General features: G+C 41.2%; 1 protein-coding gene across 2 annotated transcripts in view; it reads left to right on the forward strand.

Annotated features, from left to right (window-relative positions):
* The window catches only part of fam102bb (family with sequence similarity 102 member Bb), a 62,939-nt gene that overhangs the window by 33,716 nt on the left and 13,179 nt on the right, over positions 1-16,044 (forward strand). For both annotated transcript variants that reach the window (XM_060917323.1, XM_060917322.1), the window contains exons 5-8: positions 2,047-2,093; positions 4,351-4,454; positions 11,998-12,093; positions 15,083-15,290. In XM_060917323.1, the coding sequence (XP_060773306.1) occupies positions 2,047-2,093; positions 4,351-4,454; positions 11,998-12,093; positions 15,083-15,290 (455 nt within the window). The remainder of the gene's footprint in view (positions 1-2,046; positions 2,094-4,350; positions 4,455-11,997; positions 12,094-15,082; positions 15,291-16,044) is intronic.

The following is a 16,044-nucleotide window of genomic DNA, read 5'->3' on the forward strand; positions in this document are numbered from 1 at the left end:
CAAACATGTGTTGTGAAGATCAGACTTTGATAGATCCCTGTTCTTTAAATAAAACAGGGTGCCCACTCACACCTGATTGTCATCCCATTGATTGAAAACAGCTGACTCTAATTTCACCTTCAAATGAACTGCTAATCCAAGAAGTTCACATAGTTTTGCCACTCACAGATATGTAATATTGGATCATTTTCCTCAACAAATAAATGACCAAGTATAATATTTTGTCTCATTTGTTTAACTGGGTTCTCTTTATCTACTTTTAGGACTTGTGTGAAAATCTGATGTTGTGTTAGGTCATATTTATGCAGAAATATAGAAAATTCTAAAGGGTTCACAAACTTTCAAGCACCACTGTATATAAACAATATCCAGAAACACCGCCACCTTCTCTGGGCCCGAGCTCTTTTACGATGGACTGACACAAAGTGGAAAATTGTCCCGAGGTCTGATGAATCAAAAGTAAAAATTCTTTTTAGAAATCATGGACATCACATCCCCCAAGCTAAAGAGATGAGGGACCATCTGGCTTATCAGTGCACAGTTCAAAAGCCAGCATCTGTGATGGTATGAGGGTGCATTAGTGCACATGACATGGGTAGCTTGTACATCTGGGAAGGCATCATTAATGCTGAATGATATATACACGTTTCAGTGCAGTATGCTGCCATCCAGACAAAATCTTTATCAGGGAAGGCCTTCCTTCTTTCAGCAAGACAATGCCAAACTGCTTTCTGCACATATTAAAACTGCATGGCTCCATAGTAAGAGTCCAGGTGCTAAACTGGCCTGCCTGCGGTCTACAGGGCTGACACAGAAACATTCACACCTATGGTCAATTTAAAGCCACCAATTAACCTAACCTGCACGTCTTTGGACTGTGGGGGAAACCCACGCAGACACAGGGAGAACATGGAAACTCCACACAGAAAGGCCCTGGTTGGCTGCAATATTCAAACCCAGAACCTGCTTGCTGTGTGGCCACAGCACTAACCGGTACACCACTTTGCTGCAATATTATATTACATTTCAGGCATTTAGCAGATGTTCTTATCCAGAGCGACGTACAACAAGCACACACATATACCCAGCACCTGGGGAACAGTTGGGGTTTAGGTGCCTTGCTCAAGGGCACTTCAGCTATGGATTTTTCCTGCCGGTCCAGGGAATCGAACCAGTGACCCTTTGGGCCTAAGGGCTTCTCTAACCTTTAGGCCATGGCTGTCCATATAGATATGTCAATCTAGTAATACCATTCATTTTACAGCTCAAATAACACATTTAAGGGTGCAGTACCTCTTTAATCCAGAATTCTCACAACCTCAAACTGGGGCAACATACTCTTTGTCTAGAATATTTTATTTAGCTAAAAATCATTGACACAATACTTATTCATTTAATACAATATTTATATTTAAAGCCTTTGTTTTAATTAAGCAAACTTCTGCAAAATGCAGTGTTAAAGTACATACAGTAATTAATTTCAGACTATATAATAGGTAAGAAGAAGAAAAACAACTTTATTCATCACACACTTGTGAAATTCCTCTCTGCATTTAACCCATCTGAAGCAGTGAACACACACATGCGAGCAATGAGCACGCACACACATACCCAGAGCAGTGGGCAGCCATGCTAACAGTGCCCGTGGAGTAGTTGGGAGCCTCACTCAAGGGCACCTCAGCCCAAGGCCGTCCCATATTAACCTAACCACATGTCTTTGAACTGTGTGTGGGGGAACCGGAACACTCGGAGGAAACCCACGCAGACATGGGGAGAACATACAAACTCCACACAGAAAGGCCCCCGCCGACTGCTGGGCTCAAACCCAGAACCTTCTTGCTGTGAGGCGACTGTGCTAACCACTTACACCACCATGCCGCCCTATATAATAGATGTACATTTTCTTCATTTATTTCCAACAATCCCTTTGTCCATCCTACCTGCCAGATTCTGTTTTTAACCAATGATGTCATGAGTAATTTTAAAAACACGAAATACTGAGAGTTTTTCTCTAAATTGTACTTGTTTGCTCCTTTTATTGTTCAGGTGATCATCTGTACTCATCTTATGTCTGGAGACCCCTGTTTCAAAACGTGAGTGTTTTGCAAACCTAGACTTGTTTTTCAAATTGGTTTTTAGTTACACTGTTGCACTTTTTTCAAGGTATAGATGAGAATAAAAAGAATCAAATTTTGAAAGTTGAGAAGAAACTGAGATGACATTTTTCGAACAGTCCTATATGCACTGTTCATTGGTGGTTGGATTTTTGTTTTTTGTTTTTTCCATTTGTTATACTTATTTGGAATTCTTACTGAAAAGCTTTGGAAGAGAGGATTTATTGTGAGCTGAGCACTTAGTAGGACCTTAAATAATTAATAAGATAATTCAATTGATTAGGGGAAGAAGTGCTTCCTCCCAGCAGTTTTCTAGAGAGATGGCTGCCCCACACAAACCCATGACTTGCTTAGAATAAGCACTCTACCATTAGTCTGTCAAATGGTCAGCACTTACTTTCTTTGTGTTCATTGGTACCATGCCAAGACCATTGCCATGTCAAAAAAAATATTTCCCAAAGAAGCCAATGCTGGATAGAGCAGTACGTGCTGCGCCCCTCACAAAATAGTACTATGCTAGTCACCTCTAAGAATCCATAATTTCATCCGGAGCCTCTCAATGCATGATATTTCAATAATATAATTCCTGCAAGCCCTGTGATGACCTGGCGACTTGTCCAGGGTGTACCCTGTCTTTCGCCCATAGTCAGCTGGGATAGGCTCCAGCTTGCCTGCGACCCTGTAGAACAGGATAAAGCGGCTAGAGATAATGAGATGAGATGAGATAATTCCTGCATTGGATATGTCATCACAGAATTTACAATTAGGTTTTAGAATCTGAGAGGTTTGGGTGATGCATAAAATAAATACATTTCAATTTTGATTTCTGCAACACCAGTTAAAAAAAGTTGGGACAATAAAGCATTTACCACTTTAAAGTTGTCATTCCTTCTCAGAGCTCAGAGAAGTCAACAGTGCTTTTGGACACAGTTAACACAGGAATGGATGTATATTAAAAATATATAAATGAAGTTAACCAGACAAAACATGAAATATCTTTGGTTCATACTGTCTGCAATGAAGTAAAAGTAAATCTTAAAAAAACAACAAGGCTTTAAGTTTGCATTTTCCATACTGTCCCAACTTTTTCTGATTTTGAGATGTACATAAGTATGCGATTTGAGACACATGACTAGTTTAGCAGAGTGAAATGGATGGAGAAATTTGCTCATTTCTTTGCATAGCTAGACTACTGCGGAGTGTCGGGATAGTGAAAAAGAATGAAATAGCATAATTTTAATGTGGCTGGTCTAAATGTGACTCCCAGTAACATTTCAGAATATTAACACACACAACCTGTTTTTGATATTTCTAATATTAATGTATAAACTAATTAAATGAAATAAAAGGAGATGGTGAGTTTCTCTCACAACCCCTTTTGGAAATCAAGGGACCCCTGGTTTAGGAACTCCTGGGTTTACTCCATTACTTTTCATAACCAAGGTTAAAAAAATAACATAGGTATAAGCATAGTAGTATCTAGGAGATATAGGTATAACATTGGGGCGGAGGGGGGGGGGTACGTGCACTGTATGGCCAAAATTTTGTGGTGTGTTAAGGTTGGAGTGGAAGAACTCTAGTGTCCTGCACAGTGCCCTGACCTCAACTCCACTGAACACCTTTGGGATGAACTGGAACACCGATTGCACCCAAGACCTCCTCACCCAGCATTAGTTGATCTGACAGTTTTGATCTTGTGGGAACATTTGACTTGTCCTCACAAGAAAAACTGCTTTAAAAAACCCTTTTTTTAAATTAAAAATAAATAAAATAAAAGAGCCAAAATGTTTTCTTTTGATTACTGAGGCTAAAGATAGTTTTAGAGTTAGATTTAGTCATGGCAATAATTCATATTAATAATTCAAATGGTAATTAAATAGTATAACATTGATTTACTTAAATAGCATTAATAATTGTCAATGGGTGTTCACACTGTAGTCAATAAGGTAGAAGTGGGACGAGCCCCTTTTATGCCCCTTTTCAGCTGTCAGCTGTCTTGCTGTCTCTGTTATAAGATCATAAAAGAGCTAGTCTGAATATGCATCGATTCATAGTCGATCTCTCAAGGGTACAGAAATGGACCACACCCATCTGGTTCTTTTGCACTGTTTTAGAATATCTCTTAAAGCACAAAGGGTTTTTTGTCTTTTTATTTTCTTTTGTCTATATGTATGTGCATAGAGTATGTGTATAGGGGATTTGTAGATTCTTAACATGTCCTCTATCGCCATACAAGACCTCCATCCACTGCCACAGTGATTGGGATCCAGGGGGATGGAGAGACTCTGCTGGAAGAGCGAAGAGGTGGAGACACCCAGAAACCCTTTCTGGGGCTTTCAGGTATGTAGACTTTTCTGACTGTGGTTAAAAATAAATATGTGAGACTTATGTTGTGTGAGAGCGTTTGCTCTGTTGTTCGAATCCAGACAATGTCACAACCATTCTTAGCAGGGAGTCCAAGAGAGATAAATTGGCTCTGCTGTCCTGGTGTTCTCATTATTCACTCTTTCCTGTCAATCAGAATGACATTGGTCAGTTGTAGGCATCTGTGAGCTCATGCATATGTCGGAGGGCAGTTAATGCTGTCTCCTTCAAGTGCTGTTCTGTGAATGTTTGGCAGGAGGATCCAGGCACTTCTATCCAAAGGAGCCAACCAGGTCCTTATTTAGTCTCTTGTCATCTTAATACTAGACATATTTAACACGCACCTGTCAGTTCTCTCCTGCACAAAAGCTACAAATCAATTAAGGATGCAAGACATGTTCAGCTCTGCCACCTCATCTACATTTTCATCCTTTTGGTCACTACCCAAAGCTCATGACCATAGGTGAGGGTTTGGAACATAGATTGACTGGTAAATAGGAAGTTTTGCCTTCTGGCTCTGCTCCCTCTTCACCACGGTGCTCCAGTACAACGCCCACATTACTGCTGAAGCCGCCCCAATCCGCCTGTCCATTTCATGCTCCATTTTACAATCACTCGTGAACAAGACCCTGAGATACTTGAACTCCTTCACTTGGGGCAGCAACTCACTCCCAACCTGGAGGGAGCACTCCACTGTTTTACAGCAGAGAACCATGGCCTCAGACTTGGAGGTGCTGACTCTCATCCCAGCCGCTTCACTCTCAGCTGCAAACCGTCCCAGTGCGTGCTGAAGGTCACACTCTGAAGAAGCCAACAGAACCACATCTGCGAAGACCAAAGATGCAATTCTGAGGTTCTCAAAATGGACACCCCCCTCACCCCGGTTGCACCTTGAGATCCCATCCATAAATATCACAAACAGGATTGGCAATGAGGGGCAGCCTTGGTGGAGTCCCACACCAACCGGAAACATGTTTGACTTTGTGCCAAAAATATGGACACAGCTTACACTTTGGTTGTACGAGGACTGGATCGCTCGTAGCAATGACCCCAACAGGGCTCTACATTAACTTTTGAAACCACTTGTCCTGTCGGGCAAGTTGAAAGGAAATTTACTTGTCCGAATGTGAAGTTGACTTGTCCGAAGAAATATTTGAGAAAAACACAAAAACTATTTGTAACCCAATAATCTTTATGGCATTTGTTTCCAAATTCACAACATATGCATAATATCTATGAATCAAAAGTAATCGATACTTGATATACTGAGGCAAAAGTTCAAAAATATAGTAAAACAGACTGATTGATACCATAATTCACCAATTATTATGCTGAAGTTCAGAAGCAATGTATTCCAATAGAGTAGAAATTATGAACATAAAATTTTAAGAACAAAATAACTATACTATGAGATCCAGAAACACTAACTGTTATATATACACAGATCAGTACTCTGCAGTTCAGTAACAAATATCACAAAAAGTAACATTATCATAAAATTTATGACTTGAGATATCACTAGTTTGGACAAGAGAAACAAATTACAACAATGCTACAAATAAAACTGACAACAAAATTGACTGATTAATACTGTAAATCACTGATTATTATACACTGAAATCTAGTTATCAAATGACAAGATAATATATCTTGTTATGAAAACCTCCACACCTCTATTGACTCATAGATGAATGGATACAAATAAAGTTTCTATTCATCTTCATCTATCAACCCTTGAGTTCTGCTCCATCAATTGGACTCCATCAATCATTAATTTATTTATGAGAAATTGAAAACGGGCGGCACGGTGGTGTAGTGGTTAGCGCTGTCGCCTCACAGCAAGAAGGTCCGGGTTCGAGCCCCGTGGCCGGCGAGGGCCTTTCTATGTGGAATTTGCATGTTCTCCCCGTGTCCACGTGGGTTTCCTCCGGGTGCTCCGGTTTCCCCCAAAGACATGCAGGTTAGGTTAACTGGTGACTCTAAATTGACCGTAGGTGTGAATGTGAGTGTGAATGGTTGTCTGTGTCTATGTGTCAGCCCTGTGATGACCTGGCGACTTGTCCAGGGTGTACCCCTCCTTTTGCCCATAGTCAGCTGGGATAGGCTCCAGCTTGCCTGCAACCCTGTAGAACAGGATAAAGCGGCTACAGATAATGAGAGAGAGAAATTGAAAACCAGAAAATTAAAATTATATATATTTTCATTTTTAAATTATTAATTTTGAATATATATCCTCCACTGATTAATTGTTGTCTAATTATTCAGTGTGGCTCCTGTATGGTATTTAATGGTAAAAAAAGATAATTTCAAATAATCCATAATTATATCTAAATTATAGAGCCCTATGTTTCAAATCCCTAAACTCCCATTACTAATTAGTTAATACAGCCGGTAACCTAATTAGCAGCCATTTGACAGCTTGGTATTTCCTAGATAACTTTCCCCACTCCTACCTCACTCCCTGTCAATCCACACACATGCAGGCGCACATTCCAAGCCCAGCCAATTCAAAGATTTGGAAATTACCACATACTCAACGTAAATATACAGTTGAATAATGATCCCGCCAACAAATCCACGTGTATGACACGATTACAACAAATCATAAACGACCGTTTACTTTTCAGCTGAAATACTCGATGTGGTATTGGCCGGTTTCACAAGTGGAATATTGCGCATGCGCACATCACTCTTTCCGAATAGAAACATCCGGCGATTCATCAAAACAATATGTCGAGTGAGATGCTTCGGAAATCATGTGAATAAACTGATAAATTTGATATGTAACCCAAATATCGGCGTATTTTGGCACTTGTCCGATCGGACAAGTAACTGAGATGATGAACTTGTCCGACATAAAGGATCACTTGTCCCGGACAAGCGGACAACCGTTAATGTCAAGCCCTGCCCAATACCCCATACTCCCGCAGTGCCCCCCCCACAAGTGTTCCAAGGGGGCTTAGTCATAAGTCTTTTCTAAAGCTACAAAATGCATGTAGACTGGGTGGTCATACTCCCATGAACCCCCCCCCCCCCCCCAGCAACCCTGCCATGGTAAAGAACTGTTCCACCGTTCCATGGCCAGGACAAAATCCGCATTGCTCTTCCTGAATCTGAGGTTCAACAATCGGCCGGAGCCTCCTTTCCAACACTCTGGAATAAACTTTCCTGGGGAGGCTGAGCAGTGTGACACCCCTGTAATTGGAGCATGCTCTTCAGTCCCCCTTTTTAAAAAAGGAACCACCAACCCGGTCTGCCACTCCACAGGAACTGTACCCAACCTCCATGTGACATTGAAGAAGCATGTCAGCCAAGACAGCCCAACAATGTCCAGAGCCTTCAGCATCTCAGGGCAAATCTCATCCACCCCTGGTGCCTTGCCACTGAGGAGCTTCTTGACTACCTCAGTGACCTCTGCCAGAGATCTGGGTGAAGCTTCCCCCAAGTCCTCAGTCTCCCCCCTCCTCCATGGAGGACGTGTAGGATGGGTTCAGGAGTTAAGTGCTCCTTCCACCACCCGACAATATCTCCAGTTCAGGTCAGCAGTTCTCATCCCTGGCTGTGCACAGCCTGAGACAAGCCCTGTTTCCCCTTCCTGAGTCACTGAACAGTTTGCCAGAACTTCCTTGAGGCCAACTGAAAGTCCTTCTCCATGGCCTCCCCAAACTCCTCCCACACCCGGGTTTTTGCTTCAGCAACTGCCAAAGCTGCAGTTCTTCTGGCTTTCCAGTACCTGCCTGCTGCCTCAAGGGACCCCTGGGCCAACCAAACCTGAAAGGCCTCTTTCTTTAGCTTGACTGCTTCCTTCACCGCCAGTGTCCACCAGCAGGTTCTTAGGTTACCGCCACAACAGGCACCAACGACCTTTCAGCCACAGTTCATACCAGCTGCCTCTACAATGGGGGCTTTGAACATGGTCCATTCAGATTACTTGTCCCCAACCTCCCCCAGGATGTGCAAAAAGCTCTTCTGGAAGTGGGAATTGAAGACCCCACAGACCAAAGACTCTGCCAGATGTTCCCAGTTCACCCTTACTACATGCTTGAGTTTGCCAGGTCTATCCAGCAGCCTCCCCCACCATCTGATCCAACTCTACCATCAGGTGGTGATCAGTTGACAGCTCTGCTCCTTTCTTCACCCGGGTGTCCAAGATATATGGCTGCGGATCTGCTGATATGACCACAGAGTCGATCATCGATCTTTGGCCTAAGGTGTTCTGGTACCAGGTACACTTATGAACCACCTTATGCTTGAATATGGTGTTTGTTATGGTCAATCCATGATGAGCACAGAAGTCCAGCAACAAAGCACCACTCAAGTTTAGATCAGGCAAGCTGCTCACCCTAATCCCCCCCCAGGTTTCTCCATCATTGCCCATGTGAGTGTTGAAGTCTCCCAGGAGAACTATGGAGTCCCCAGGCAGCACCCCTTCCAGGACACCACCCAGCGACTCCAAGAATGCCGAATACTCTGCACTGCTGTCAGAGTTTTCCTCTCAGCGACTTGCAGTCACATAGAGGCTACCCTCTTGTTCTCCAGGGAGAACTCCAACACAGCGGTGCTCAGCCGGGGGCTCGTGAGTATCCCCACACCCACTCGGCGCCTCTCACCCTGGGCAACTCTAGAAAAGGAGAGAGTCCAACCCCTCTCCAGGAGTTTGGTTCCAGAACCAATGCTATGTGTGGAGGCAAGCCCAACTATATCTCGTTGATACCACTCTGTCTCCCACACCAACTCTGGTTCCTTCCCTGGAGGTGGCATTCCATGTCCCAAGAACTAGTCTGCGCTGCTGAGGATCAGCACGCCCAGGCTCCCGCCTTTGCCTGCCACCTTTGCCTGCTACCGTAATAGCAGTGGTATGAAAAATCATGTGAGGACATGACCTCATTGAGAGAGTGGGTTTCAAGGGAGAACAGAAGAGAGCTCAGCACGGCGCCTTTTTGGAAACCAGTGGAGTAGATGCTAGTAGCATCAAGCTTCTCAGTAACCGGTACCAGGGCAGTTTCTGTGCATTTGTACTACTTTTAGTCCTTACCGTCTTGATGGAAGTGGTTGCATGACCAGATGTTATGGGATCTTTTAAGATGGGAGCGATGAAGGGGAGTAAGCCTTGTAAGATGGTCTGGAGCATTGAGATGTGGAGGAAGGGATAGGATCTAGCAGGCAGATGATGGGATTTTTGGACAAGAAGAGAAAAATGTGCTAAGGAAATAGAAGGGGGAGAGTGATTTGTGTCATGTAGGAAAAGGAATAGGCTTGTGCCATTGCCCTTTTATACACTGAAGTTCCTCCAGATTCCTTGAAATCATTTAATGATATCATTATCTATGGTGCATAATATCCAAATCCCTTCCTATCTTTCTATGAGGAACATTGTTTTTAAACAGTTCAGTAATACTCTCATGTATTGGTTGACAAACTAGAGATCTTCAGCCCATCTTTGCTCCTCAAAGACCAGGCCTTCCTGGATACTGATTTTGTACCAAATCATGATTGCAATCACCTGTTTGTAGGAGGTTCACCAGGTTCAAATAACATTTATTATTTAATTGTTTTACTTCATGACTAGCCCTAAATTGCCCTGTCCCAACTTTTTTAGAATGTGTTGCAGGCCTGAAATGCAGGAATGGATGTATATTAACAAATGAAATTAAGTTGACCAGATGAAACATGAAATATCTTGGGTTCATTCTGTCTGCAATGAAATAATAATAATAATAATAATAATAATAATAATAATAATAATAAGTTAAATTTATATAGCACCTTTCAAAAAAACCCAAGGACGCTTTACAATTATAGACAAGGAAAGAAAAAATAAATAAATAATATAATAAAAAATAAATAAATAAAAAATAAAAAGTCCACCAAGTAGGGGTCAGGATGTAATTCCCGTGGTGTAGCAGCCACAGTCCCACCAAAAGGTGCACGAAAACGAGTCCCACATCTCCAGCACCGCCACCATGACGCCGCCAGCAACATCGCTCGAACACCACGCCATGGATCCACAAAGCGAGCAGAGAAGCTCCGCCACGCAGAGCGCTGGTGTGTCCCAAACCGCCTGCACAGCCGCCGCGACACCACCAAGCAACATCGCTCGGAACATCACGCCAAGCGTTAAAGCACAGAGCGCTGGACAACCACGATGTAAAATGAGCAACGAGCTCACTGCAGTCCACAGCTGGGAGCACAGGCATCACCCACAGCGAACCAAGGCCTGGAGGGAACCAACGCCCAAAACTGGGTCTGGAGCTACACCACAACCGGCGGGCAAAACACTCAAACAAACATCAAACTACACAAACACACAGAAAAAAAAAGAAATAAAATAAAAAAGCTCTGGTGAGAAGCGGCAGCCAGAACGCGCACGACGTACTCTCAACCGGAAACAGAAACGAAAAAAAACATACATACAATACAAGTCAATTGAAATACAAGTCAAAGGAAATTTAGAAATCATTGTGTTCTTTTTTTTATTTGCATTTTCCATACCAACTTTTTCCTGATTTGGGGTTGTAAATAAACACAATTTCTGTCATCTCAAACACCAATAGGTCCAATGATTTGCTTTTTTGTAAAGTATTTATTTATTCTTATTCCTCTGATATACGCCACTCATAGCATTATATCACTGTGCCAGTTAGCCTTTTACACTGCAGATGTTACCATCCATAGGCTTGAAGGTGAACGTTGCCTGCAATTTCTCCTTCAACAAAAGAGACAAAAAATTCTCAATGTCCCTCAGTTTAACACACAAATGTTGCTCTGATTATGTACCATTTTGTGAGTGTTGGGAGTTTATTCTCAAAATATTCTTCTTTCAAAATATTCTTTTTTTTGTCATTTTTCAGTAAATTATTTACATTTGTTATAGTTTCAAATTTCAAACACACACCTTTATAATATGTCTTTATGATGGTGGAAAAATTGTATATTCAATTTACTATTCGGGGGGGGTTCCTCTGCCCTCCTTAATTTAGTCATAACCAATTCCAACCCATCAGATAGGTCTCCCCTATCACATGATAGTTACCAACCAGGGAGGGTGAAGGCTTCCTCCAAGGCACACGACACCCAGCTGACTGTATCTTTTTGAACTGCTGCTCATGCAACATATAAAGTTACTGAAAAGTAGACTAGAATAAATTGCACCTTGTGCTTTTACACGTGTCTCCCATTTCCTCATTTCCTGAGCTGCAAGATTTGTTCCAGCCAGCTTCCTCCCTGAGGGCACAGGCCAGTTTTGCTCTCTTCAGCTCCTGGTCATGGATGACTGTGGCATCATAAATCTATGGGGGAATGTGTTATGTATTTGCTCCAATGATTAGTCTCTTCTTCCACATGGGACTCCTCGCATTATAGATCAGCCTAATGTAGACTGTCCTGTTTAACACTGTTAGTCCTGTCAGGTAGAATGTCACTGAAAGGAATTTAGCATCGCATTCACAGTGTGGATGTGTATTATACTGCCATAGTGTCAATTATTTCTTTGTCTAATAAACATCCTTTGTATCTACAGAAACCACAGGCAAGTGTGGTTCTGTGCCTGAGGAGCTAGGTTTGTGTGGTCATTCCCGAACCTCCAGCTATGCTAGTCAGCAGTCTAAAGTATCAGGTAGGTGCTCTGTCCTGTTTATGTATTTTTTTTTTCTGACTGATTTCCTTGAAAAGAGTTGATGATTTTGAACCTCTCTTTAAATGTGGGTTAGTTTTCATCTATCCTTTTGCCTCCTAACCTTATTTACACTTGGATGCTATGAGACTAATATGTTAATATGCAGGAGCTGTGTATGTAAATGTGGAATTAGTCTCTCCTGCTAAATGTGGTCTGTGTGTTTTGTATGTCTTTTCTGTCCTTATGCTGTCTCAGCTTCTGTCATCACTAATGCTGTTCTGAAATTTCATGCACTTAAACAGCAGGTGGTGAAAATGGATCAAATGTCCCTGATTATACAGTTGATTTAATAACATGGCCTGCTCTGGTGTTTACTGGAGAGAGACAGCGCTCTCTCCTTATTTGAATGTTTCAGATTAGATTAGATCCATTTCTCACTTTAGCATGAGTCAGCTATGAAAGAGGAGAAATAAAGCAACTGCTTTCCTGAAATCTAATTCTAAAAGTGCAGAATAGTGTTGATTTTTTTTATATTAAGTATTATAGATAGAGAGTTAAAAAATAAAAATAAAAAAGTAAGCGTTAAGAGGAGCACCCCATGCTTGCATTTAGAGAAGCGAACATGTGGGAAGGAAGAGGCTTTTCTTTCTTTCATCCATCCCTCCCTCCCTCCATCCACTGACATAACCACCACCTAATATGGATTTTAGGCTCTTGGCTGCTGAAGTCTGGAAGGCCTTTAGCTACAAATGCACAAGCTTGACCTGGTGTGCTCAGTTAAGCTTGACATCAGAAAAATACTTAAGATGGAGGAAATTAATATACTTACCATAATACCCATGTACAGTCAAATCCAGTTTGAATACTTATCAGAATTCATAATACCATGAAGAGCTCCAAGAAAACCAGCCTTCAGTGCTATACCATATATTACAGTGGGGTTAGGATTTTTCCTTGTGTGCAGTCTACTTATTTCATCTAACATTGTAGTAAGTGGTGTGATGACCGAGAAATATTGGCGAAGCTGCAACCAGGGATTGCATTTTGTGGGTTATAGACTTGTAGATACGTTTTGCAGTGGAGACCTTTAGTTTAGTTCAGTTTAGTTGAGTTTAGTTTAGTGCAGTTCACCACAAATACAAAACAGTAAACATGGTGGCAAGGGACAATAACGGCTCGCACCCCAATTGGAAATTTGTCGACAAATTGTCAACCCTCCCCTTTTAAAGGTGCTGAGAAAATTCAGTCTATCAGTCCTATTTTTTTTTCTATAAACAGCAGACCAGTCCTTACAAAATGACAGCAATAGATCAATGAGAATTCTAATTATTCAGTCTCTGAATAAAAATCAGACCACCTGTGGTTCAACAGTAACACTGTCAAATATACATAGTTTTAAATAAAATTTTGTTTACACCTGTGGAAGTTTTTCCTCATTGTGATGAATTTCACATGTATATGATCTTATATTTATACCCCAGAGAAATATGAAATAGTCATAGGACAATTTTCTATGGGTGGCAAAAATTTGCCACATTTTTAAGAGACAACGCTGTTTTTAAAAAATTGTGAGAATATTTTCATTAAATGAAATGTAAGTAGTTTCTCAAGTTGTTTTGAGTGGACTACAGTATATAATGTTTATTTCATATGATATTTTTGGCCATTCCTTGAATGGTGTCAATAATTATGGCATCAACTGAAGCAAAAAAAAAAAAAAGCTTTTTTCCATTGCATCCAAATTCTGAATTTATCTCCTTTTCAGCTTTATATCAATTTCCACTTAGCATTTTTCAAAGTGCACTAGCAGGAGGAGATGGGATTTAAACACTGATGATGTGAGGGGAAAATAGCTGAAGGATGCTGGAAAAAATGCACCACTGGAGCCACATACAGATGCCATAGTTAAAATATTTTGATAATGAAGTGACGCGCCACTTCTGACTTAAACATACAGAAATGCTCGGGCATGAGAGTCTGCAGGTTTGCCAAGACAAAACTTGAGAAGGAAAGGTCAGTGGATGACATCATTTGGAAGTGACCATAGCCAAGTCAATAACTAAGGTAATTTTATTATGTAAACAATATAATTGTTTTAATAGGCATGCAGTGGGTGGGGGAAAAATGTCGTTCCAAACTAAGCTACTTTTTTTTTTTAAATTAATACAGTGGTGTGCTTCCAACTTTGTAGCAACAGTTTGGGGACGAGCCTCATATAGGTGTGATAGTCAGGTCTCCACACGTTTACCCATAAAGCATATCTCTTGTCTTTATACCAGAATCAAAATGTCCATTATACAGAACAAAGTATACTCTCTATTATTCTAGAGCCTATATTTGTAAAGAAAGATGATGTCTGACATTGCGTGCACAATTTGGTAGAAGAGGTGGAGCATTTTATTAATTGATTGGTAGTGTGTGATGTACATGCAAGATATAAATTAGATTTTTTTTTTAAAAGATGAGATATTTGAAAAGGCTTTCTCATCATGCACTAAAAAAGTAAAACAAAATTAAAACTCTGTTTTTACAAAGCATTTATTTATTTATTTATTTATTTCTATCAATCAATCAATCAATCAATCAATCAATCAATCAATCAATCAATCAATCAATCAATCAATCCACTGCATACATTCCATTTAATGCCTTAATTTAACCTGCTGCTTCTCGAGCAGTTTGTCATCAACTCTTCATTTCCTTCTCAAATTTTGGTCTTGGCAAACCTGCCAAGGTCTCACAAGCTCAAAGCCAAGTATTTCTTTATGCCAATTTGAGACAGGTTGGCAGACATATTGGTGTTATTTTAACTATGGCATCCTTATAGCCATGCCATCTTTCTGACATCTTTTAACTATTTTTTTCTGCATCTTCACTGTTCAAATCCTCATGTGTTTTTTAAAAAAGTGAGTTTTTTCTTATTCCCAAGTGGTAGAATGAGAAAATTAAATAATTTGTGTGTGTGTGTGTGTGTCCTCTCTCTTTATAGGCTACAGCACAGGTCACTCCCGCTCCTCCAGCCTATCAGAGTTCACCCATAAGAGGAACACGTCAGTTGGTAGCGCATCCACAGGCATTGCTAGCATCCCTGAGCCCAGTGAGGAGAGCCTGAGTTCCACAGCACCCGCTGCTGCTGTCCATGAAGCCTGTAGCACACTGCCAGTAAACCCTGCTACACCAGACAGAACTTCCAGCAGGTCAAACAATAATGTGCCACCACATAATGATATGGTATAGGATTTGAACAACTCAGTTGGTAATCAGTAAGTTTTTTTCACAAGCTGCTAGAGGTTGATGAGAATAACAACAATTGAAAATCACCAGTCTTCAGCTGTTTGGGTGAGTCTGAGTGGAACTCAATGTGGCTACAATGTAGCTCATCCACCTCAAGGTGGGATTACATTGCAGGCATTTAGCAGACATTTATCCAGAGCGACGTACAACATACCCATATCTGGGGAGCAGTTGGAGCACTTCAGCCATTCCTACTGTTTCAGGGAATCAAACCGGTGACCTTTTGGCCCCAAAGCTGCTTCTCTAACCATTAGGCCATGGCGAATGGTGTTCTGAGATTCCTTTCTGTTCACCATAGTTGTAAAGAGTGATTTGAGTTACTTCTTGTCAGTTGGCACCAGTCTGGTCATTCTCCTCTGAGCTCTCTCATCAACAAAGTGTTTCAGCCTGCAGACCGTCTGATCACATTATGTTTTTTGTTTTTCACACTATTCTGTGTAAACCTTAGAGAATATGTGGAAAAACAGCAGTTTCTGAAATACTCAAACCAGCCTATCTGGTACCAACAACCATGCCACAATTACAGTCACAGAGATCATACTTTTTCTCCATTCTAATGTTTGATGTGAACATTAACTGAAGGTCTTGACCTGCATTATTCTTTGCATTGTGCTGCTGCTACATGATTGCATTACTGGATAACTGTATAAATGTGTA

This window comes from Neoarius graeffei, chromosome 3 (genome assembly GCF_027579695.1).
Source record: "Neoarius graeffei isolate fNeoGra1 chromosome 3, fNeoGra1.pri, whole genome shotgun sequence".
Lineage (NCBI taxonomy): Eukaryota > Metazoa > Chordata > Actinopteri > Siluriformes > Ariidae > Neoarius > Neoarius graeffei.